Genomic DNA, 22,772 nt, shown 5'->3' with positions numbered 1-22,772 from the left:
CTGACTCAAACTTTCGCAGGACATCTGGGTTCAAGCGAGAGAGGACTCCCGGGGCTCAAAATCATCGCAGATTCGCGCCTAAGAATGCGAATAGCACTAAAAAAAAAAGAGAAGCAAACGAGATGGCAAGAAGAACAAGTCAAAGATGACCTGTTCCAATTGTAATCAGCGGGACACTTCGCTCGTCATTACTGTGATATACCGAAAATTCGGAAAATAAAAGTATCGAACTTTAGTCAAATTGACCAAAGTGCGAGGACGGTACACTTCGGAAAGCCGAAGGTGTTAAAATAATCAAAAGTGAGTTGTGGAAGGTTTTCGAGAGCTAAAGAATCAAATTCTGCAAAACTGCAGATTTTCAGCTCTCGGGGACCGGTCCCTAGTNTTTCAGTTTTATATATCTATCTATTTGCATATCTATCTGTGCCTGCTTAAGACCTAGTGGGGAGATCGGCGGAGTCGGCGGCCGAACCCACTGGGAACTATTCGTAGTTCTCACTCAACCACATTGCAGGTCCGAGCTCGAGCGTCTCGGGAGAGGATCGCGGTAAGGGCGTAGCGCCCTAGTGGTTCATGTTATAGCTAGCTCTCCTCCTTTTTGCATTAGCCCTACCCTGTACTTATGTTTGAGCGTAGATGATGTATAGGGTGAGGTTTTGAGTGGATTGTATGAATTGTACAGGTTTGGAAAAATGAAATATTTGTATAAGTTTAAATGAGTTAATAGTTAAGTACATCTCTCTTTTTCACTTGTAAGCTTTACATGTGTTGCTTGCTCTTGTTGATAAGCATTGTTTGTGCTTTCGTAATTGTTATGGTTGATTGATTGTGTATGTATCCAAGTTGTTTCCTGGGAACTTGTTGTACACAATCTAGTAGTTCGAGCCTTGGGCGGATAGAGGAGGTGCTGTCCGTTCGGCGGTCCGTTCGCAGCGCCCGAATCGTGCCAAATAGGTAGCGGACTCGGGGCGGGGCGTGACAACATCTCTATCTTGATTCTCGCTCATTTGTTGCTGAATCTCTCCCTGTGTGGATTGTAGACTCAGGGGCAACAGACCACGTAGTGAGGGATCGGATGGGATTCGTCGAGTACCGTCGTATGCCTGCTGGGAGCAGAAGAGTATACATAGGGAACCCACCGTCGCTCACACGTCATTTCCAGACCCTCGAAACGATGTGGGTGACCATCTAACCAGGCTCAGCGACGACACAAAACATCACCAGGCACCGTCATAATAATTCCGAACCAAAAATGCGTTTCATCGGCAAATTTTGCCGATAAACGCACCCGAAATCTCTTTCCGATTTCCGCAAGGGCTTGGGGCCTTAGACAATCAGTCCAGAGGTCACCTACAGCCCGCACACGCTGCCCACAGCGACCACAACATAAACAATTGCATAAAAACCCTTCCGATTACATAAATCACATTATTTCATGTGATTTTCAGGGTTTTACGGCTCGACAGCGCAAACTGAGGACCTTTGAGTCGAGCCGAGACACCCGCTGACAGGTCTCGTCATGTCGGTGGGTGTGCTCACACTTCGGAGCACTACCGGCCGCTATGGTAAGCGCATGGGCGCTGCGAAATTCTATGAAACGTGCAGTGTCTAAACCGCATTTAATACGCACACTGGGGCTTCACTGATCTAAGTGGAGGTGAGCACGATGTTCGACACAGATTATAGATCATCGTGCTCAGTTTCGGGGGTGTCGGGGTGCTCCGGGTCGCCGGAACAGTGAACGGAACCCCAAATAGTGCACAGTAGACTGCCAAAAACTCACCGAAGCAAACTGGAATTCGAGAGCGCCCGGCGGCGGCCGGACGGCGGAAGCACCGGCGGCAGGCTAGTGCAGGCGATGGAGGGAGGCCGGGGCGTGCGTCAGCCGGCGACGGGATGCGGTGGCGACGACAGGCGATGATGCCCTAGCCGCACAACGTGGTGGGGAGCTTGGTTCCTGCCCGGCCGGCAGGGTCCTCCGCGGTGGGGGCATCGACGACAGTTGAGTGTGGCCGGCCTAGGGGAGGCAGAGGGCGGGTCCTAGGCAGCAGTGGCACGCGGCGCAAGAGAGTGACACGCCTTCAGCCCGCACAAGCTCCAGATTGGTCACAAGTTACCCCAACGGCGACGGCGGCGCGTGGGGACGGCGGCTATCGGCGGTGGCGCTTGCCAGAAGTCGGAGGAAGGTGGCCACGGTGGCCCAAAGCGGTGGCGACGCGCGCGCTAGGAGGTGGTATGACCTCAGCCCGAGTCTGCATAGTTTGGCTGCAAGCTACTGGGGATGGCGGTGGCGGCAAAGGAGGACGACGGGAACGCACGCCGTGAGGTCGCCGGAGGTCTAGGAGGGTGGCGCGGCCAACCCCAAGGCAGTGGCAGCTCGTGGCCACGAGCTGGCTCAGGCTCGGCCCGAGCTGCCCGCGGGTGGCTGCGGATCATCAAGGCAGCGCTGGCGGCGTGCCCGGACGGAAAGGGCCGACAAGGACGGCGCCCGAGGTCGGGTCTCAACCGTGGAGGGGCCTTACCTGTGAGGTTTACTCTATGATGTCCACGGCCAAGAAGGTGGAGAGGATGATGGAGAGGGAGGGCAACTCCAGCTTTTCCGGCAGTCGGAGACGCTCGCCGGTTGCCGGGGTGTGCGCGGCGAGAACAGATGTCACGCCCCGAGACCGCTACCAATTTGGTCCGGTTCGGGCACGTCAAACAGACACCGAACGGACAGGGCCTCCCCTGCCCGCCTAAGGCTAAACAACCTGATCAATGTACAATAAAGCGCCCAGGAATGCTTAAATAACATACATGATCAATGCAGCGCACACAAGTGCAACAAGATCAGAGCAAGCTACAAGTATTAAATACAAGTACAATAAAGAGAGAAAGATCTAGCTATTACAACCATTCAATGTTTACATCATTGATTACATTACATTTTCATCTCTCAAAATATATTAGTAACTCTCCGGTATCTATCCAAAATATACATAATGTCTAGTACACGAGGGTACTCTAATGCATAAAGGAAAGCTACTATATAATGCACTCGCTCAAGGCGCTATGCCCTTACCACGGTCGTCGCTCGATGGGCTCCTGTGTGTACCTGTATCCCAAAATCACATAGGGTGAGAACTATATAAATATAGTTTCCAGTGGGTTCGGCCGCCGACTCTGCCGATTTTCCCACTAGGTCTAAGCAGACACGGATAGAGAGATAGATAAATAAACAATAAACTGCAATTACTCTATCATGCCTCCAATAAAAGTAATGCATGCAATGATCTACTATCATGCTAGGAGTATGTCGTAAGTATATAAAAGTACATAGCAATGCAATCTACAACATATACTATGTCTACCAAGGTAACAATTCAAATCTACTATGCCATTCTTGTTTATTATCCGATCTATTTGGCTAATCCGTGGGTTAAGCCCTCGACTCACTCTCAATCTCAAAAGTGGGGAGGAACTACCCTTGCACCCCGAGACTGTCTGCGGGACAACTACGCCTGCCCCGGGACAACTACGTCTGTCCCAATGTGAAGTACTCCGGAGACCACTGCTTCAGTGGAGCGACCACTGACAAGCAAAAACAGACTAGTGAGTATGATCCAATCCTCCCAAAAGGATACCCTATCCACTAGGGCCAATGTGCCTCTGCTGCACAATGTACAATGTATTCTAGATGTCGGGACCTCTACTATCCCTACAGTCATGTCATGTTTACTACACTAGACCCGATGCCACTCGTTCAGTCATTGTAGTAATGTTTTCTAACTAGTTGACATGCCACTCGTCAAATTAGTGTTTCTACTACACTAGTTCAATGCCACTCTACTAGGCTATGTCCAAGTTCACTTGTTATGCTACTATAGGGTTCCAAATCACAAGACCCAATCCTCATGCCTCCCTAGTCCAAGTGTCGAGCCCATAATGCTACACTACTAAGCAAGCATGCAAGAAATAGAAATGTAATTATCGACAACCCTATAATGCATAAAATCCACATATGATCTAGGAATGTAACTTAGACATAAAGGAAAACCCGGTTGCTTCGGGATGGACACTCCCCACCTTTTGTCGATGTAGAGGTTCTAGACGTGCTACTCGACACTCCAAACGACGCGCTTTCCACCCTTTTGGAGGAAACGAAGCTCGGTCGGCCTTGTTTCGCCGATATCTCTTTAATCGCTCGTCGGATGCTAAATCCGATCACGCCCACGCGTTTCGTTACCTATCAATTAGGTTAGAGGAGGGTCAAATGAGATCAATCCTCTATATTTCCAAAAACCCTAATTTGGGTGCCCTAGGGTTAGCAGTAGGCAACCCACTTCAAAAACCCTAGATTCTAGCTCTAATCCTACCATTCATGGTGCTAGGGGTCCATTTGACCCCATTGCAAGAGCTAAAACCCCAAAACCCTAAGTTTCTATCACTAGGGTTATAAGCTTACCTCTTGGTTAGCTCCAAGTAAGAAGAGAGGAAGAGGAAGAGGTCCAAAAGCCTTCTTAGCTTGATCTCCTTCTTCTCCTTTCTTCTTTCTTTCTTTTCTTTCTAGAGAGAGAGAGGGAGGAAGAGAGTGTGAGAGAGAGGGAGTGGAATGAGAGAGAGAGAGAGAGAGGGAGAGGGCCTACATACCCATTTATTGTAACAATATCCACTTTAGCCCCTCAACTTTCCATCCTGTGCACAGCCCTCTCTTGGTGGTTCGCGGGCGGAGGGACCGGTCCCCCCGACGTGAGACCGGTCCCCGAGAGCCTTCAGCCTGGTCACGCGTTGAACCGGTTCCTCTGGCTAGGGGACCGGTTGCCTCAGCCGCTGCCGCAACCCCAGCCAAGGGAACCGGTCCCTCTTTGCCAGGGACCGGTCCCCGAGAGCAACCCTGCGCAGACCACGTTCGGGAACCGGTCCCTGGTGGCAGGGACCGGTCCCCGAGAGCAGATCTGCCAGAGTGCAGATTTTGCACTATAAGCTCTCGTGGACTCATCTCTAAGGCACTTTTAGTCTTTTTGACTTATTTGGCCTTTCCAAAGTACATCGACGCGACCCTTGGTCGATTCTAAACAAAGTCTAACTCTCGTATTTCGAGAATTTACTTCCTTACAACAGAGGACAAAGAGGAAGGCGGCTAGGCTCAGTTGAGGGAGAAGACGAGGCTAGGGTTAGGGTTTCATGTATGGAAACCCTAATGCCTATAAATACCCAACATGTAATTTTCATGAAAGCCCTCCAAAGTTCGATATTTTCTGCCGAGTCCTTCATCACGTGTGTATTTTACGCGTACGCACCTCTCCGTTCGATTTCATGCAAAATAGCACATAAAATGTCAAGCTTTTCGCAAAAATACCATTTTGCCACAAATGATCCCTCCTCGATCAACGCGCGATTTAGGAGATCCGTCCGTCGGATTTGCGAACGGACCGCATCGGTGTGATCAGCACTACCCAATTTTGTTTTGCCTCGATTGGTCACAAATTTGCTACAAATTTGTCCTCTCTCCAACTTTCCAAAGTCACACCTAAAAACAAGTGTAAATACAATAAACTCCCTTTTTCTCGAAAACCGTGCATCAAACCTAAAATCCGTCAGCGCCATTGGTTCCAGAATAGCTGAACCATTCAAAACGAGCTATTGGATCGCTATGAACGGAGTCTGATACGCGCCAGAAGCCATCTCCTTTGATCGGCCTCTCCGGAAACTGGAGTTACTATTCACTTTAAGTGATTAGTATTAATCGCGTAACTTCTCCATTCTAACTCGTTTTCTCCTGAAACTTGACGAGTGCTTATGTAATTAAATTACACACAAAAATATCGCCAACAGAGAGTTTAGCGACACTGCCAAAATCTCAGTCCTTACACGATGCTTTTCCATACAGCTAGCGATTCTTAGAAATGATGCATGCCTCTAAACACTCTTTAGGCGCTGGATGATGCAATGCACAGTACAACAATCATCCTATTTTAAAAGTGCTCCCCATTAGGAAGCTTTGTTTTTAAAATCTATATAATCATCCATAAAACCATTCGAAAACCTTTTTAAAACTGTTTCTCACTCGGAAACTTCACCTTTGAAAACCGACTACCTCGAGGTAAAGAAAACCACAATGCGTAAATACATAGTCCGAGAACCAATTATCCATAAAACCAAAACCACAGATCTAAAATCTCCAATCACATGCATAAAAGGAAATCACCAACTCAACAGTTCATAAATACTCAAACAGTAGTATTGATCATCTAACTGAATCATTCATTATTAAAAACTACTAAGTGCGGAAATGAAATATAACCAGGGTGACGATCGCTACTGCAGTCTAGCTGTTACGTCCTCTCGTCGTGCCTGAAAGCCAACTCCTTGTCCGAGCCACTTGGGGAAATGGAGGGTGAGAAACCGCAATCAATGATTCCCAGTGGGTACGACAGAGTCACGAAGGCAAGTCGTAATCACTGAAAATCAAAGGAGGTAAAGTAAACAAAGTACATATGCTTTGATACAAAAGAGAACTACAGTAGCTATAACAGATATGGTAAGGAGCAAGCAATAAAAACTGCTATTGTAAAGAATACAATACTGAGTATGCCTCAAGGTAACCAAATCGAAACTGTACCCAATCTAGTGCCTGCTATATTGGTCAAGGGACCTTAAGCGCTGCCTGCCACATATCTGCACCGACCTGATTCATCCTACTGGACGACCTATCGGATAAGTACACCTTCGGTCGATGGCCAAACCGACCTGGTGTCATGAATACACCCAAGTGTTGTGACTAAGTCATGCTGATATGCTCAATGCGAAAGCCGGCTGAAGCCGATGCCTTGGCCGAAGCCAGATACAAGGGCGTACAACACCGAACCACGATCAACCAAATCGAAACACACGACAAAGGAGTCGATGTGTTGCCGGGACCCAAGGTCCACAGAGATACAACATTTATGCAAGCTTGCTCTACATGTCTATCAACAATAATCATCATGCAGTCAATAAGGTATAGATAAATGAACGATAACAAAGCAATTGACATGTAGAGACTACAATGCTGAAATAGAAGAACAGAGAAAGGTGAAACGATTTCACTGACTACCAGCTCTAAGCACCCACCTGTTACTATCGCGTCGGAAACTGGGTGCGCACAAGTCAACTGAACCTATGAAGATCCACCGGGTCAGTATCCAACCCACAAACCCTAAGTACACGACTCACGAACCCCTACACGTCCCCAAAATCAGTTTTTCAAAACCGATCACTGTAACTCGCCGGAAATCCTGAAAATCACACCGGGATGCCGTCGGTACCCACTAAGCGTCTCGAAACTCACCGACTCGTGCCGCGAGTCACTCGCTGCCACAAAACACATCGATTTGGGCGTCTTGGCAGCAAACACAGGAATACACAACTAAACAGTGATCGCCGGATAATTGTTTGGATCCGGGTTTCCGGAAGTGTCAATTTCGACACCGGAACCCACCATTGCTCACTCGTCGTCTCCGAACCCACGATATGACGATGGTGACCAGCCGATAAGGCTCACGACAAAGCTCAGGGCAAACAAACGACGTCGGAAGAAATTCGAATCAAAACCGCGTTCCGCCGGCGAATTTAACCAAAAAACGCACCGAAATCGACTTTCAATTTCCACGACGGCTATTGAACCTTGGACAATCAATCTAGAGGTCACCACACACATACGCACTGTCCACAGTAGCCACAAGGTGCACAATTGTATAAAAGTCCCTATATTTACATAAAATTCTATCATTTTATGTAATTCAGGTTATTTTGTGGCTCGATAATGCAAACTGTGGACTTCCGAGGTCCGCCGAGACACGTATTGACAGGACTCGACGTGCCGGAGGCCGTGCTCATGATCTGGAGCACAACAGCTCATTGTGGGAGGCGCGGGAGAGACCCGAAAATTATGCGAACATCGTGCACTTAGGGAAAACCATGCCGAAAACGCAACATCGGAAGTCGCTGGTCCGAAGTGAGGTAAGCACTGTGATCGGCACTGACTAGCGATCACCGTGCTCACCTCCGGAGGCATCAGGACAACCTCGGATCGTCGGAAAAGCGTGCGAAATCCAGAACTATGCACAAACAGCAATAAGTAAGGCTCACCGGGCATAGAGGGCTAGGCCACGGCCGGTCGGCGGCTCTGTCGCGGGCGCGCCGGTGGCCCTGTCGCGGGCGCGCCGGTGGCCGATGGGTGCGGTCGACGTGAGGAGGCCGGGGCTCGTGCTGGTTGGCGACTGGAGGCGGCGGCGACGGCGACGGAGCAAGCCTAGCCCGCATAGGCCGAGCTCGGGTTCAGTGTTTCCACACCGGCCTCGACGGCGGCCGGGATGCCTTGGGGCGGCGGCGAAAGGTCGCCTGAGGTAGAAGGGAGGCATCAAGGGTGGCCCCGGGCGGCGGCGGTGCGGGGGAGAAGATGCGAGGTCAGCTCGGCCCGAGCTTATCCAGGGGGACAGTAGGCTGCTAGGTGGCAACGGCGGCGCGCGGGGATGGCAACGACCGGCGGGGGAGGTCGCCGGGAGTTGGGGGATGGCGGCGCAAGTAACCCAAGGTGGCGTTGGCGCGGGGGAGAAGCCACAAGCTTGCCTCGGCTTGGGCTCGGCCGAGCTGGTTGCAGGCAGCTACAGCACGGCGACGGCGTTTTGGGGTGGCGACAGTAGACGGGGAAGGACGCCGGGGCTTCGAGGGAGGTGCCGAAGAGGAGCCAAATGGAGGGGAGTGCCCTACACCACCCTCGGCCAAAGAAGACAAGGGGGAAAGGTGGTGGAGGAGATGAAAAGGATGAAGAGGGAGGCTGCGGCTACTGCTGGCCAACTGGGGCTCGGTCGGCAGCAGCTGGGAGGTGCGCGGCTAGGGCGTAGGCAGCTAGGGTATCAGCTCAGGGTAGCATAGGCTAGGGTTAGGGTTGGGCCAAGAAAACCCTAGATAAAATATATATACAAGTTGGCTAAATTACAAACTAGTCCTCCGTAGATGGTTAATTTCAACCAAGCCCTCCACAGCGCCAGTAAAACGCGCGAACACTCCACAATCGATTTCATACAAAACAGTACATAAAACGTCGCGCTTTTCGCAAAATTACGGTTTTGCTATCTAAGACCCCTCCTCAGTCAACACGCGATATTCGGAGATCTATCCGTCGGATTTGCGAACGGATCGCACCAGTGCGATCATCACGATAGAGACATCAAACCCACTATTTTGTTTCACCTCGTTTGGTCACGGATTCGCGACAAAACCTACCCTCTCTCCAAGTGGCGAAACTACACACAAATACATATAATATACGCATTTCCAGTTTTCTTTAAATCCGTGCGTCAAACCTAAACTCTGTCAGTGCCATTGGTTCCAGGATAGCCGAACCATTGAAAACGAGCTATTAGATCGCTATGAATGAAGTCCGATACGCACTGGAAGCCATCTCTACACTGTGGCCTTTTCGAAAAACCGAGTTACTATTCACTCTAAGTGAAAAGTAAAGATTACGTAAAATCTCGGTTCTAACTCGTTTTCTCCCGAAACTTGACGAGTGCTTTTGTAATTAAATTACACAAAAAAACATCGTCAATAGAGAGTCTAACTATACTGTCAAAATCTCAGTCCTTACAGATCTTCCTCGAGAATGTCATCTATAATGTCGTCACCTACATGGAGCAAGTGCGACGCATAACTATCACCACCCTGAACGTTGTCGACGTGCTCAAGCAACACGGGCGCACCCTCCACGGCTTTGGCAAATAAGGACGACGATGAGGTAGGTCTTGGTTTTGATAGGATTAGGGTTTTGGCGTGGGTTTAGTTTTCTTTTGTGATTCCAAAAACTTTAATTTAGGGGATCACTTTCACGCCTCGAGCTCGCAACGGAAGCACTCATTGGGCACGTGCATGAGACCTGCCGAACGGACAGAGTTTTGTCTATCTTCCCAAGGCATCACAAGCATGTATACATCTTACATTCCAAATAAGAATTGAATCTATGGATTGCATAAGGAAAGTATTACAAGACAAAGTAAATGCTACTTTTATTACATCATTACATCATTCAATTACATACACAAGTTTTCTTTCCAAAATACAATCGAAAATGGTGTGTACTTTTTTCTTTTCTACTCCCTCTTTATTACATTATGCCAAAATGGGGTACATCTATGGAAAATTCCAAAACACAATAGAAGGGCCGCTATCTATGGTGCTATGCACTTTCCTCTCTTCGCCGCATCTGTCTTAGATGGACCTGAAAACATGGAAAGGAGAACTATAAACATAGTTTTCAGTTGGCAAGAAAAAAGCTCGACCCACCAGGTTCATAGGAGGCAAACATAAACATGGGTTAGTACAATATATATAATCAAGAAACATATAAGTTCCTATATTATATGCAACTGAAAATAATATGCATATGCCTCTACTCATGATAATGAAATCTTACATGTAAGTTATTTTTCATTTCTACTTACTATTTCATTATCCTATCTTATGTCACTGGACTCAATTTTGAGTCAATTAAGAGCGGAATCATTGATTTCATCTTGACCGTAGGTGGCGAGATTATCCCCCACCCCCAGTCATATGTCCATAACTTGTGAAGTTGTTCCATTCCTTGGTATTAGGCGGCACTCCGCGCATCCCCGACCATAAGAATTGTTGGTCAGTGGTAGCGAGTTCAATCATCTCATCTCTCACCGTGGTATTAGGTCGCTTTTTGCACACCTTTGACCGTAGGCTTATGGGTATCAACTATCAAGTCACCCAGTTGGCGTTAGGTGGCACTTAAATCCTTGGTATCAAGTCACCCCCTTGGCATCAGGTGGTATTTGGCATTAGGGGGTTGTTGGGATTTTCGGAATTCTTCTTTCGTGGTCTCAAGGGTCCATTGTTTTTACTCTATATTGTCTACTTTTTTAGATTCAAGTCATCTTGTCCAAGTGATATCCTATCCACTATGTTTTCCAACCTATGTTCCAATGGCACTATGTTCTGTATGTTCACATGTTGAGTTCTTTACCAGCCTTAGAAAATATCAATCTACATCTAGTCCATAACATAGGTATGCAATAAAACAATGCATGCATTTACACATTCAATGAGAACATTTATTTTAGTTATCACACATCAAACATATGCATATTTGCTCATACATAGGTAGTACAATTACTTAATCCAAGTAACATATGCTTCATGCTTTCATAATTTCTTAATTAAACTACCATGTGACACATATAACTTAATTTAGTTATTTACTCTCTATACATGGAAGTGACCTATTCACTTCGGAAGAGCACAACCCACCTTAGAATACTCCTAATTGCTCGTAGACAGTTGCAATTAGACTTTTCTTGGACTACTAGCTTAGTTCCAAGCTTTCGTGTCCTAAAACAACGAAAATGGTTTGTTACCTCATTCGAACTTTAAAACATTTTTATTTCTTGAAATCAAGTTGTCCCATATAATTTTCTAACCTCCAATTAGGGTTTTAAATGGTCAAAATAATTTTAAACCCTCAAAATCCAACAACTCTCTTTTAGCCTAGGGTTTCCCAAAATTCGATTTCAATTTCAATGGCTAATCTCTACAATTTGTAGTCTAAGTTAGTTAGGTTTGATAAAATCCAACTTATAAGGTTTAAATCCAAAACCCTAGATCAAACCCTAAAAACTCACCTTTGCCCTAGCTTTTCCCAAGCTTCTTCTTGCTCCAAGAAGCTTGCTCTCCACTCCAAAGCTTTTCCAGGCTTTTTCTCCAAATCCCGGACGTGGAAAAGATATCTCTAGAGAGAGGAGGAGAGAGGAGAGGGGTTTCTCTTGTGTTTTCACAAGTAGGGAGAGGGGCTGGTGTTTTCTCTTTTATAAAAGTTGCGAAAGTTGCAACGAAGCCTCCCAAACACAATTATTTACACTATCAAAAACTGTATTGCGTATCGGTAGAGAAATTTGTGTACCGGAACATGGGCATTTAGTTCTAGTACTCATCAGACCCGAACGTTGGATTTTTAGGTTTTCTACTGTGTTCCGGTATTCAGCAAATTAGTATCAGTACACAGTATATTAGTAACGGTACTTAGGTTAAGTTCCTCAGAACCGGAGAGCTGTTTTTTTTTATTTTTATTTATTTATTTTCATTTGTATTGTGTTCCGGTACCCAATTTTAGTATCCGAACCAAGGTTTAAAGTGCCGTGGCACGGGGGCGTGCCGCTACGTCCTTGGCACGGTACGGCACGGGCACGCTTGTGTGCCGACACGTGGCACGCTTGCGTGCCGACAGATACGCACGACCTCCTACTGGCACGCTTTGGCACGAATTTATTTAAGTTTTTTTGGTTCCAGTAAGCTTTTATAATGTTATTTTGAAAGATTTAGGCAAGTTATTATTAATTTTTGCTATGTANAACCAGAATAGTACCGTAATTACATCCATTTTTTTTTTATTCTTTTAAAAAATATCTGATCAAAATTTGTTTAGGAGATCGATTTTTGTTCCCCTGATTCATCGAAAACTTCACGGTGCAACAAATTTTGACAAAATAATTTGCGAAGAAAAAATGGATGTCAGTAGTGGGCTACGGGCTCGAGCAGCCCGCGGTATGGATCGGATTTGTCAACTAAAAATTTGCTTTTATATTGATAAATAAGAAGTTAAATTATAAATTTTTAATTTAACAAAAGAAAAAAGAAAAAGTCAAAAGAAAAAGCCAAAAGGCAAAAAAAAAAAGGCATCAGCCAAAAAGAAAAAAGAAAGTTGACAAAAAGACAACACAATGTCAAAAAAATAAAAGAAAAGTGAAAAAAAGGCAATATAGATGGCCAGGCGAAGGCTCTGTATCCCAGAGAACAAAAAGAAAAAAAGAAAAAACCAAAAAAAAAAAAGCTAAAAAACCAAAAAAAAAAAGAAGAAAAAAATAGGGCGGCACCCGGCACAGTGCCGCGGCACATGGCCGCGTGCCGCTTTGTCTCGAGCGGCACGCGGCTTGTGCCGCGGCACCCAGGGGGGGTCCGAGACCCCCCCTGTACCGTGCCCCCTTCTTGGGGGCACGGTACGGCACGCCCCGTGCTGTACGGCACGGGACGGCACCTTCAACCTTGATCCGAACACAATAAGAAATTTGCAGCTTAACAAATTTGAGCTTTCGGAGACCGTTTTCGCGCACAGTTTGCACAAAAAAAAAACTCGAATAGTTCCCTAACCTCGCCAAAATAATTCAAATAGCCTTCTAGGCTACTTTCCACTAGAACTGCATAATGTGTAATAAGTCTGGTGCACTACAATCATGAAGTTCTCTATCTAGCGTCTAGCTAATCCTAATCACGAAGTCCACTCTCTAGCATTTGGCATCGCGCGACAGCAGTGAAAGGGTCGTACCCTCCACAGCTTCGATAGATAAGGACGAAGAAAAGAAAGGATTGGTTTTGCCAGGGTTAGGGTTTTGATGTGGGTTTTATTCTTTTTGTGGTTGCAAAAATCCTAATCCAGACTCTAGGGGATCTTGAAACCCGCCATGCAACGTTCGGCATAGCGCGACCGCATGAAGCACATCAGCAAGCTCATCTATGACGAGATCACGACGTCCTAAGATCTTCCTCGAAACTATTTTTCGCGATGTCGTCACCTACAAGGAGGAAGCGTAGTGCAAGATCGTCATCGCCATGGACGTCGTCTACGCACTCAATCAATAGGGACGCACCTTTCCACGGCTTCGGTAGATAAGGATGATGATGAGATAAGGTTTGATTTTGCTAGGTTTAGTGTTTTGATATGGTTTTTGTTTTTTGTGGTTCCAAGAACACTAATCCAGGGATCACAAAGACTAGGATTTGGTACCTGCCATAGTGTGACGGCATGAAGCGCATCAACTGGCTCATCTACGAGGAGACGTGCGGTCTAAAGATATTTCCTCGAGAATGTCATTCACGATGTCGTCACCTACATGGAACACGTGGTGCAATATTGTCATTGCCCTGGACATCATCTATGCGTTGAAGCTATTTGGCCACACCCCTCTACGGCTTTGGCGAATGAGGATGACAATGGGGTACGGTTTGGTTTTACTGGGGTTAGGGTTTGACATGCGTTCCGTTTTTTGTACTTGTAAGGGTTTTCATACTGAGTATTGAGATCTCTGTTGAAGTTGTAAATAGGACAAATTTAAAAGTTGGTAACTTTGTTATTAGAACCTTTGTTCGTAAAGTTACTTCTATTATTCTATTATTAATAATTTTGGATTTGAATTGTGGTTTTAACCCAATTTGAATTTGTGAAAAATTAAAATCCTCGATTCCTCTATTTTTACACCATGTTATTTCGTAGAACTTTAGATTGAACATTGTAGATTTATTTGTTAATTTTTGGTTATAATGTTGGAGTTAGTGGGTGTTTGGCCTAGCTTTTGAGAAGTGATTTTGGATCGAAAAGTGATTTCAGCTCAATAGATAGAGCATTTGGCAACATCGTTTCTAAAATTTGATTCTGATTTTAAGAATTATTTCTTTGATTTTCGAGGCCCAAAATCAGAAGCAGCTAAAACTTGTTTCTAGAAATTTGATTTTGATTTTGGACTTAAATTTTAATTTTTTATTTTCATTTTAGATTCAAATTTTAATTTTAATTTTAATTTTTAAAATTTATTTTTAAATTTTTAAATTTCAAGTTTTAACTTTTAAATTTCAAATTTCAAAATTTAAAATTTAAAATCAAGATAAATTTCAAATGTAAAAGTTCAAATTTTAAATTTCAAATCTCAAATTTTAAAAATAAAAATTTTAAATTTTAAATTTCAAATTTAAATTTAAGGTAAAGTTTAAATTTGAAATTTAAAATTTAAATTTAAAATTTAAAATTATAAGTTTTAAAATTACAAATTTCATATGTTTTAACTTGAATTCAAAATTTTAAATTGTAAACTATAAATTTTAAATATTAAATTTAGATTTTAAGTTGGAAATTGAAAATTTAAATTTAGATTTAAAATTTAAAATTTTAATTTTAATTTTTCAAATTTCAAATTTATATTTTAAAATAAAATATCAAATTTTATATTTTAAATTTAAATTTAAATTCAAATTTTATATTTTAATTCAAATTTTATATTATTTTAAAACAAAAATCAGTAATTTTTTATTCTTAAACAACAAAAATATTTTGCCAAACACCTTTATAAAATTACTTCTGAAAATTCGTTTTTTTCATCTAAACTTAACCAAATGCTTTACAGCTTTTAACCAAAATTAATTCTCCAAACCTAACTCAATTTATCAAAAATCACTTTTTTTAGAATTGGCGCCAAATGGGCCCTTAAATTCTGTGGATTTGCTAATTCAAGACGCTGAATGCGTTTTTATTGGCTTTGATAGAAATGCGGAATTACTTTTCTTACATTCTCGTTCAATTGTTCAAGTATGAAATTTGGCTCTGATCTAGGCTATTTCTCACGTTCTCCTCCTGTCTCTCTGTCTCTCACCCTCTCTCTCCCTTTCTTTCTCTTTTTCTCTATTTTCTCCCTATTTGCTTTTGTTCTCTTATTTGCCTAGATATTATTTACTATTCATAATCATATTGAGAACCCCAAACAAGAAGCTTATTTGAAATCAACCAATTTACTTTTTTTTTATTTGATTTCCTCTCAACTTTGATACATTTTAATTTAAATTATGTTAATTAATTTGATGAAATAATTGTTGGAAATTAACCAGCACAAAAGAAAAGCACAGCGGAAGATAATTTTGCATTTTGTAATTTTTGAAAGCCAAATGCATATCATATATGAAAACTGAAAACCAATAAATCAATGCATTGCCGGCAAATCATTCTCATAATTACTATGCAAAAATTTGATCTAAACAAAATTCTTATGTTTAGTGATCTTACCATAGACTAGTTAAGGTCTCTTGATCTACAGTACGATTGGTATTGTATGTTTCGATCATTGCCCTGAGGTTCTGGTATATAGCCTCGGACGTGCCCGACGTGTACGCATATCCACACAGAATCGGCGCATACCTAATCGATTTTTCGTCTCACGAATCGGATGAGTCACAGACCATTTGGACGGTGCTAGCAATCCCTTCATAATCCACCAGTCGATGAAGAGTAGAGAAGTTGATCGGAGAGAAACACGGGCACGAGGGAGAAATCAAAGAGAGATTGATCTCTATATGTATATTGACCGAGCCATCATGCATCTAGTTAATTAAGGTGCTTGAAACCTTAATTAAGATGCCTCCAATCCGTACGGCACCTTGTGACATACGAATCAACTTTTTTTTTAAAAAAAATTAGAGGTAAAAATTAATCTCTCCATATTTAATTAGATCTTATCTAATTTTAGTCTTATCCAATAAGATTACTTACTAAATATTTAAATCTAATTTAAATATTTTTATGATTAGATATTATTCACTAATTTAATTAGTGATAAATTTAACTCCTGCGCATAATTCTTGAATTCTAAGATCCTAATCTAATTAGGACTATCAGTAATAATTGAGTTGAATAATTAAATCTAGTTTAATTAAGCAGCTTTCTTTTATTTTCATCACTTACACTAAACTCTTTTGTGAATGACTCTCATCCATATGATTCGGATGTACACAGTTCCTAATGTGTGTGATCGCATAGGTTTATTACCATTTGGCAGTGGAGCTCAATATTAAACTCTTTGATATTTAATTAGAACTCTTATAATCGATGAATAATAATAATTTAATTCGAATCATTCATATTCTCTCACCGTCCGTGAGTGACACCTAGCAGTATATCACGGCAATCCAGAATAGTGATGAAAAATGAACCTTTCCGCTTACAATTGTCGTGTGATTAATTCCTTCCAACATACAACGTCCCTATCGAATTAAGGTCATGACTACTCGCTAAACCTTATCATTCGACCATATGAATAGAATATCTGAAATTTACTGAATATGGTATCACAATTAGAAACTTTTTTCACATACCATGTACCATGGCCAGGGGTTTTTCAAGTCAAGTCCGATAAACTGCATAAGACTTCGATTCTTTATTGCGCATTCACAGGCCATCCCACATAAATCACTACAGTCAATCAGTACCGAATATAGACCTGTGTCTAAAGTCTAAGTATTAGTACTGTCAAACGGTAGCAATCTATACGTGAAACAACTATGATGCCTCAGGTCTGAGGAGTGCTTCACACAACTGTAGTAATGAACTTGTCACTGGCGAATATGGAACCATGTGACTGTTCAACTAAATGGTCACGCTCAGTGTACTTGTTCTCTAACAAGCACCTGTATACTTGTTAGTATCCCTACACTAGTGACTTGAGATTCATCACCTCAATTAGAAACATAGCATACATCGGCCTATCCGGATATCACCGTTCTTGTAATATTCCTATGGCTAGGAGCATTTAAAGTCTCATACAGAAAAGTACATATCTTAAATTCCTAACTCTTAGGAATGTCTTTTTAAACAAAGACCCTATGGACGATTCACGTCAATATTGCACTACTATACAATAGACATGAATAAAATATCTGCCATTATATTTTGAATTATAAATGATTAATACGTAAATACCCTTAACCTAGTATCACCAGATTGGCTTTTGGGGATATAATTAACGATAATTTGAATCATGTTTGTTATGTATTTCATTAAATTTCATGATGACTTATTATTCAGAGTTTGTTTTAGGATTTACATTGAATAAATTTTTTGTTTGGCAATATAAAATTTTTACCCTTTTAATTATATGTGACATGCATTGCACGTCTAATTTACTACCAGTAATAAATATGTGTCCTTTTGTATTGTTGTCATTTCCTTTTTTCTTTTTTATTCTTTAAACCTAACTCTAAAATATAAAATATAAAATATAAAATATGAATTTAAATTTAAATTCTGAATCCAAAATTTAATTTTGAAGTAAAAAATCAGAATTATATTTCAAGAAGCAGGTTTTAACTACTTTTGATTTTTGGCCTCTAAAATCAAAAACTAATTTTGAGAATCAGAATCAGATTTTAAAAATAGGATTGCCAAACACTCTATTACAAAGAAAATCACTTTTGGCTCCAAAATCACTTCCTAGAAGTTAGGCCATACACCCCCATTATTTGCTGATTTATGGACTTCACTATTTTTGCCATTGCTGATTAGCTTGTGAACCTAGTCGGCTGAATGGTATATTCTTCTTCTTCAAAAAAAAAAAAGGACAAAAAAGGAAAAAAAAAGGTTATTAGTTATTTTATGTTGTCAAACAACCTTAGATATAGAGATTGCAAGCAATGTATCCACTTGCGCATTCCGTCACCATAGAATTTCTGTTAAGTGAAGAGGCAATGATATCAAACAAGGCCTAATGTGGTAAGTTTGTCAGATTTGAATGCCCTAAATATTATGAGAAATTTATCTATTACGAAATGAACCATATATGATGCATTGGCTATTGTATATGCCATGAAATTGCAGTGAATTATTTCTTGTGAATCTACTATAAATACCATCCTTAAATAATTACTTCAATTATTTGTATTGTAATGTGCAAGACAAATAATTATTCTAATCAGAGAATCAACATTAGTGTAACTTGTTTTGTGATAAATTTTATGAGGTGGTAGAAATATTTCTTGGCTGAATATTAGAGAAATATTTAAAGAATACAACTTCATATGATATTCCTTTAGTAGCTTTATTGTCACGGCTTGGTTCCCAGGCGGGGTCACCCATCACTGAGCGCACGGCTTGGTTAACTGGCTACTCTAGGGGCATGTTTGTTTCAACGTAAGTAGACTTGGGGTGGAAGTGGACTTTGGGTTGAAGTGGAGTTGGGGTGAAAATTAGTTCACTTCTGCTGTTTGTTTCTAACTGTGGAAGTGCAGTTCTGCAAGTTCTGTTGTTTGTTTGGTAGGAAGTAGATGACGTAGAAAGTGTAGCTCTCCACCCCCGGTATACTTACCTCCAAAGTGATATTATTGTCTATTTTATAACTTATAGTGAATAATAAATTATAATAAATAAAATTAATATAATTATATATGTATATAATTATATATATGTATAATTATAAAATAAAATTTTAAAAAATTATATTATTTGTTTGCATATAAATTATAATAATGCAACAAATAAAATTCTAAAGTTAAAAAATTATTAACATTTAACAAATTTATTTTTCATCATTTTCTAAATATACAAATTAAACAAAAAATATATTAAAGCTTACCTAATCAAATTTGATCATATTTTAGACATACAATCAAAATAAAAAATTTAATTATTTTCACAATTGAATATATTTGGTTGAAATGAAAAGGTAACCCTAACACATTAATCCATTCTTGCCTTTTTTTTACTTCACCGAAATTGACTTCGCCCCATGGGAGGGTGAAGTCAAGTTCCTTATTTTGGGTGAACTGAACTTTCGGGTGTAAGGTGAACCAAACAGCGGAAATGGTTAGTTTTCACCGAAAATCACTTTCCCCGTCCCACTTCTACCCCACTTCCGTCGAAACAAACAGGTCCTAGACGTAATAACTTATTGGACACAATCCACTAACCCAAAATGCTGTAGCTCAGTTATTATTCTTTGGGATACCAAACCTTATATGCCCATATTTTATGGATTTCCGCCCCATTGTGGGATTAAACCTAGGGTTAGTCCTGGCGTCAAGGACTTAAGTGCTGTGGCATGAGGTCGTGTCAGAAAGTTACCAACATGGTACGGCATGGTGTGTGCCGGTTACAAAAAATTCATGTGTGCCCACACATAATAGCATGAAATATTTATTTTCTTTAGCAACAAAATATACTAATTGTTTATTATGTATTTTTATCAAATCTTTTGAACGTTATTGAGAAAATTACTTATTAATTTAAAGAATAGAGAGTTTTGAGATGTGCCATTGGCACGGGTAGTATCGTGTTGATATCTTGTTGGCACGATACGGCATGGTAGATACGGCCCGTGTCGATGGACACTTAAATCCTTGCCTGGCGTCTTCGTCAGACTCAATCGCACACACAAATATCGAACTTGGACCGGGCGAGCAAGCTAATCGCACCAGCACACCCAGACCCAACCACATGACCTAATGTCCAAACCCACCCATGGGCTCCCGCTTGAGTCACAAGCTTGCGCTACTGAGCTCTAGTGAAGGCTTGGTGCCACGTTGTCACGGGTCGCCCGTGACAACGTGGCACCTAGAGAGGAGGGGAACACGCGAGGCTGGTTTCATAGAGTACTTCTAGGATGGATGACCCTGGGGAAGCGGGGTGTTTCATTAGTCTTATTTGGTGTGGTTATTTTGTTTTCTTCAGAAAAGTCAATATTGCTTCTCATCATTAGTTAGGAGTTTGTCAGACGATTTATATTTGTTAATATGTTGATTTCTACAGAACCTTTGTATGCTCTAGGATTTTGTTTGATTGCAGGGACACGTACCGCATGACTACACATGTAATATAGGGCTTATTTATGGAAACAACATGTATCTGATGTTGGCATGCATAACCATGCATCAATTTAGTATTTTATGTAAATTTGCTCGGTTTTCATGCTAAGTTTGTCAACCATCTTTACAGGCACAAATTATATTTTGGCTGCCATAATTTTAAATGTTTTGTGTTGGTATTGTCAATAACACGTCCATTCCTCAATGTTCAAGTGGTGTGGAAGATATTTTTTCTTGTTCTCTATTTTGTTTACTTATCATGGTGGGTATGACAAGAAAGACCATTAAATATCACAATTAGCTTCATCCCTAAGGATATGGGTTGGTGTCTTGTACATGAAAGCTACTTCTGTCTTCAATAACAGCATAATTATAACGTCACCCTCCTGATAAGATGCACTTGAAGGAAGGGATAGCCTATTTCTACGATGTGGGACCTAAATTACTGGTCTTTTTGTTTCTACCCGCCAGTCCTTGAATATGCTTAGGTGCTGGTCTATTTGACATTTGTTTGGCTTTTTTCTTCTGCATTGCTTCTTGTTATTGAACTAATAAGTTAGTATGGCCCCAAAACTAATAGCACTTCATCTGTAGTCCTACACAATTTATTTAGCTGGAATGAGCATCTAAACTTGCATCTTTTCTCACCAGTCCTTGTCTTATTCTTGGTGTCGGTCAATTTTAGCTGTGTGTTTAATTTCAACAAAGCATGACTTAATTTAGAAAAAAGTTGAAGTTCAATTGGAAAATTGTTCACTTGCTAAGAACTTCCATATGGAAAAACAACGCCTTATATTTCACTCGGAGACCGGTCCAAGTTATAGAGTAACAAAGGTGAAAAGGGAGGGCAAATGCACTTGTCAGACAACACATGCTGGGAATGATATATATTTGATGATGCATGGAGCATTGCATGCTCATAGTTCGGTGGATGTAGCCATGAAGTTGGGGCGATGAATATTGCTTTTATGGTGTTGATTTCACTGCAGTACAAGGACAGCGGCTAATAAATGTCTTGATGTCTGGCTTGATGGAAAAAGTGTTGGGAGTATATCATTGGCCTTTGGCATCTATTATTCCTTTTCCTCCATAGTTGAACTTCCATCATAATAATCCGATAGTCCCTTTTATTTATGGATGATATGTTTTTTTTTTTTACTCGTTTACTTGTTCTCATGTTTCTCCTTTTCCCAGGGTAAGCGTATTTTCTTCATTTGTCGCCATCTTGAAATGGCATGCTACTTTTCTCTCACATGAAATCTGCAGTTTTCTTTTTTTCTTTCAATTTACGTAAGTAGACAATTCTTAAGCAATCTATGCTCATAGATATCTCGATTGATAGGGTGAGCGCCTAAGGCAATCTATATTGGAGAAGATTCAAGCCAAGCAATTTCAAACGTTGGCTTCAGTGGAGGACAAGATCATGCGGAAGATACGGGATAAAGATGTGGAAGTGGATGATATTAATAAAAAGAACTCAGAGCTTGAGGAACAGATTAAACAGTTGGCGATGGAAGTTGCTGCTTGGCAGCAGAGGGCAAAGTACAATGAGAACATGATTAATGCCCTCAAATACAATATCGAGCAAGTGTATGCGCAAAGCAGGGACAACAAAGAAGGGTGTGGTGACAGCGAGGTCGATGACACAGCCTCATGTTGTGATGGTGGGGCTATAAAGTTACATCTGTTGGACAAGGATAGGAAGGACAATAAGCACTCGATGGTTTGTAACGTATGCAAAGTAAACGAAGCATGCATGCTCTTGTTGCCCTGCCGACATCTTTGCCTGTGCAAGGAATGTGAGAGTAAGCTGAGTTTTTGCCCTCTATGCCAGTCGTCAAAGTTACTTGGCATGGAGATATATATAGTGTGACATAGTTGACTGTTGCAAACTGGTTGATCGTTTGCTGTCCTATTATTTAAATATTTAGCGGCTGACACTGTGAATATGCTCCCAAGTTGTTATCCAGTGACATTGAAGAACTCTTTATGTTGGGTCGCATATTGTATATTGGCACTAGTGTTGCATGTTTTCTTTTTGAACTTTGTCTCTGGAGTTTAAAGCTCTTTCTATATATTTGTGTTCTATTTTGGTCTTCTTAACCAATTTCCTGGTGGACACCCTTGAGTGTGTGTTTTGATGTTGTCAATCAGTGAAACTCTTATTTGAGCTGGGGCGCAGTTGCATGCACTTTCTGTGCTCAAATTATGCTATTTCTGAGTGGCGGCAAACAGTATTTCTTCGCTTGCTCTGTGGTCGAATCAGAAACACATCCACTTCATCTATTTATGACGCCAAGTGTGTTACATAAATTATCTTACCTGAAATATTTTGAAAATTTTGA

The 22,772-nt window shown here is 41.6% G+C and overlaps 1 protein-coding gene across 1 annotated transcript in view; it reads left to right on the top strand.

The window, feature by feature from the left end:
- The window catches only part of LOC109721299 (probable BOI-related E3 ubiquitin-protein ligase 3), a 47,691-nt gene extending 25,161 nt beyond the window's left edge, over positions 1 to 22,530 (top strand). Inside the window, exon 4 of the mRNA XM_020248831.1 lies at positions 21,770 to 22,530. Within this exon, the coding sequence (XP_020104420.1) occupies positions 21,770 to 22,300 (531 nt within the window). The 3' untranslated portion in view covers positions 22,301 to 22,530. The remainder of the gene's footprint in view (positions 1 to 21,769) is intronic.

The sequence above is a fragment of the Ananas comosus genome, linkage group 15, assembly GCF_001540865.1.
Source record: "Ananas comosus cultivar F153 linkage group 15, ASM154086v1, whole genome shotgun sequence".
NCBI classification, from domain to species: domain Eukaryota; kingdom Viridiplantae; phylum Streptophyta; class Magnoliopsida; order Poales; family Bromeliaceae; genus Ananas; species Ananas comosus.
The sequence above is the reverse complement of the archived record's forward strand: the minus strand, read 5'-3'. Positions and strand labels throughout refer to the sequence as shown.